General features: G+C 38.5%; 1 protein-coding gene across 1 annotated transcript in view; it reads right to left on the reverse strand.

Annotated features, from left to right (window-relative positions):
- LOC116691877 (scavenger receptor cysteine-rich type 1 protein M160) overlaps positions 1-3,572 on the reverse strand; it is a gene marked incomplete in the record, with an annotated part of 22,767 nt that overhangs the window by 16,510 nt on the left and 2,685 nt on the right. Inside the window, 1 exon segment of the mRNA XM_032519777.1 lies at positions 2,122-2,433. Coding sequence (XP_032375668.1) covers positions 2,122-2,433 — 312 coding nt within the window.

The following is a 3,572-nucleotide window of genomic DNA, read 5'->3' on the forward strand; positions in this document are numbered from 1 at the left end:
TGGAGTGGTATGGACATTTTTGAGTGACCCCAAACTTCTGACCGGTAGTGTATTTTGGATTAGAAAAACTAAATATATACTGTACATACATATATAAACATGTAAATTTATACTTCATAAAGTAGCTATTTTTTAGCATGTAATCTGACTATTCAAAGACGTACTTCTCAACAGTGCATATGTATCTCAATCTCATCATCAGCTATTCACGCGCTGTAATTTGTGTGTCTTTCCCATATTTATTGCTGTATGCACCACGTTGTCCACACACATCCAGGTTGATGGTGGGTCATGAAACACAAGGCTTTTTCAAGTGGGGGGGAGACGGTCACCCAGGAAATGTGTGTCCGTGTCCCTGGAGAGTTTTTATCACAAACGTTGATCTTTTTTTTCTAATTATAACAAGTTATCGGTGGTGGAAGAAGTATTCTGATCATTTACTCAAGTAAAAGTACTAATACCACACTGTAAAAATACTCGGGCGCCTGGTTAGCTCACCTGGTAGAGCGGGCGCCCATGTATAGAGGTTTGCTTCTCGACTCAGCAGCCATGTCGTTCCCATTCTCCCTTCCCTTTTAAGTCTAAGCTGTCCTATTCAAATAAATGCCCCAAAAATATATTTAAAAAATACTCTATAAGTACAAAGTAAGTTACAAGTAAAAGTCCTGCATTGAAAATGTTATATAAGTAAAATTATGTAAGTATCATCAGGAAAAAGTAAAAATACTTCACGTTAGGAACTGGAAACGATCCAAACACTTCTGTCAGTCAACGTAGTGTTAATTGGCTAATCATTTCAGCTGGGCCTGTATATTGTTGGGTACTTTCATTCATAATAAAACAACGTATTTAAGTATTATAAATTGCATGTGTTTTGTGTGCAGAAATATTAATTTGTAAGGTAACTAAAGCTCTCAGATTAATGTAAAATAAGTACAATATTTCCCTCTTAAATGTAATAGAGTAGTAGATAGAAAGTGTCATGAAAAGAAAAGACTCAAACACAAGTACCTCAAATATGCACTTAAGTACTTCAGTAAATGCACTTAGCCCCTTCCACCGCTGCTGGTCATTACTCTAACCCTAAACCTAACTCGCAGCATTACGCTCACGTGTTGTCAACTAAACTTAAAGGAACACGCCACCGTCTCCCCTAGCTGTGAAATAGGTGGGCCAACACATTTTTTGTCTCAGTACATGCATTGTTTTCGTCCGGTGCAACACCAGCAGCACCGCCGCTAGTTAGCTTAGCATAGTGAATGGAATCTTATGTTGCCCGTTAGCGTGTTGTGAGTAAAAGTGAGCCAACAAAAAAACAACAACAACCTAATAACGTTTTGTGGCCCGCATATTCACAACAAGTACAAATAATGCAGATTGAGGCTAGACGATTTCCTAGGCAGGTATTGACTTGGGACTATGTTTGGTGGAAGCACAGCCATAGCACTGTTACATTGGTGCAGAGATCACGCAGCACCTTAAAGTCAACGTCTGTCAGCATACCCGCCGTGTTTAGCTGGCTACTTTTCCTACAGTAGACAGTGAATGGTGATGTACGTGGCGGATTTTGTGAGAGACAAAGACGATGACTTCTGAGACAGTCAAGATCCAGAATCAGAGTTTTCAGAAAAGGAGCTGTTTGCTTTGGGAATAGAACGAGAGGAGGAGGAGGTGGCCATCACTCAACAGCCCGAGGATGTGAGGCATCCTGCAGTCCTCCACTTTTTTTTTCGTTCTGATTAAGTCAACCGGGAAAAACGTCATTCTTATGGTGCTCTGTAGTCGGCTGCTAGGAACCTTTTGCTGGACTAATGTACCTGTAAAGACCCCTGAACATAACTGTCACGTGATTGGGGGACTGGGGGAAATTGTTGGTTCTTTGTAAATTATAGAGTGTGGTCTAGACCTACTCTATCTGTAAAGGTGTCCCAAGGTAACTCCCGTTGGGATTTGACACTGTAAATAAAATGTAATTGACAATGATCACGATTAGCACATCTCTTAGCAGCTATTTTGCAGCGGGTAATCTGACTATTTAAAAGGTACTTTTCAACAGTGCGTGTTTGTCTAAACATGGAAAAACAAGTTAATAAAATTACAAAAATGCACGTTCAGCCTTACTTGAACATTCAATCTTTTGCCGTGTTCCCGTTTCGTGAATGCTGACTCCCAGACCAGGATGACGACAGTCCCACAGGTGTTTCTCCGTTCCAGTGCAGTTCACCTCGTTGAGCCACATCGGCTCAGAGGTCCACGGAGAATTTACTGTTGTGGAACTCACAGGATCCCCACAGTGAGTGCTCCTGCACACCACTTTGAGATTGTTCCGGCTCCAGTATTTCTCTCCAACATGGCCCGGTTTGTCATTTTTGTAGATTTCAATGTAGCCTTCACATGGGTGGCTTCCATTCTTCAGAATCAGCCTAGTCTCACCTGGTTACATCACAAGAGGTTTATAGAAGTATGTAAATATGCAAGGTGGGGTATAGTATATGTAGTACGTTTGTGGTCTTTATTCATTTATTTGCTGAGAATTTTGAGCTTAGGCTACTGTCAGTGTTGAACTGGTCTGAACCTATTTCTGAACCTTCCACACACATTTGCTACATGTGTTATTTTTTGAGTCAAATTTCTTAAAAACTTTGCTCAGCTACCTTTTTTGACTTGAAGAAAAACTGCCATGTGGCTGCCGGGAAACGTTCATGTTTTCCTACTTAAATTGCCTTTCATGTGTTGCTTTTTAATGACATTATCAGTTCAAAAATTGTTATTCCAATTCCACAGTTCCCATACAAATCAAATAAATGAGTTGATAGAGAAATAAAACATTCATTTTACAAATCGGTCTTATCTCTATTTGGTTTCCTAGAATAGAAATAGGCCTGTGTCATTTAATACTATTTATAATAATATAAATTAGAAGACGGGAATATCCTTGACAAAACAAGCACCATTTGAACCAAAGTACTGTAAATATTAATTTATGATCTACAGTATGGAGACTTTATTCCACCTATATGCTCAATTGTAACTCCTTTTTAAGCCTCTGAGCTCTGAGGGCATTTTTATATATCTTTTTAAATGACCTTTTTGTTAATAATGTGGCCCCCATGTGTTTCATATCAAATTGTTCAGAAAAAACTCAGCTTTTAGTAAAGTGTGTCTCAAATTTGTTCCAGAGCAATGTGGAAAGTGATGATTTGGCCCTAAAGCTGAAAAGCTGAAATTTCTCACATCTCCAAATTGAACACGCTACTTTTTTGAACGCAAGACTTTTGGAAACTCATTTCACCAAAACAATTGAGTTTACAAAAGTCTTGTGTTCACAAAAGTAGCGCAATGTATGAATAAAATAGTCATGAAATGTCTAAAATAAAAAAAATGTACTATCGCTTTATGAATTTGAGTGTATAGTCGCCGGTGTGTCTTTTGTCCTCAGAGGGTTAAATTATTTTTAAAAACTATTTGGAAAAAAAATCTATCTTGATATTTACACTAAATGTTATTTAACCCTTGTGTTGCCCTCGGGTCAAATTGACCCGTTTCAAAGTGTTTTATATCAGAAATATGGA

This window comes from Etheostoma spectabile, chromosome 7 (genome assembly GCF_008692095.1).
Source record: "Etheostoma spectabile isolate EspeVRDwgs_2016 chromosome 7, UIUC_Espe_1.0, whole genome shotgun sequence".
NCBI classification, from domain to species: domain Eukaryota; kingdom Metazoa; phylum Chordata; class Actinopteri; order Perciformes; family Percidae; genus Etheostoma; species Etheostoma spectabile.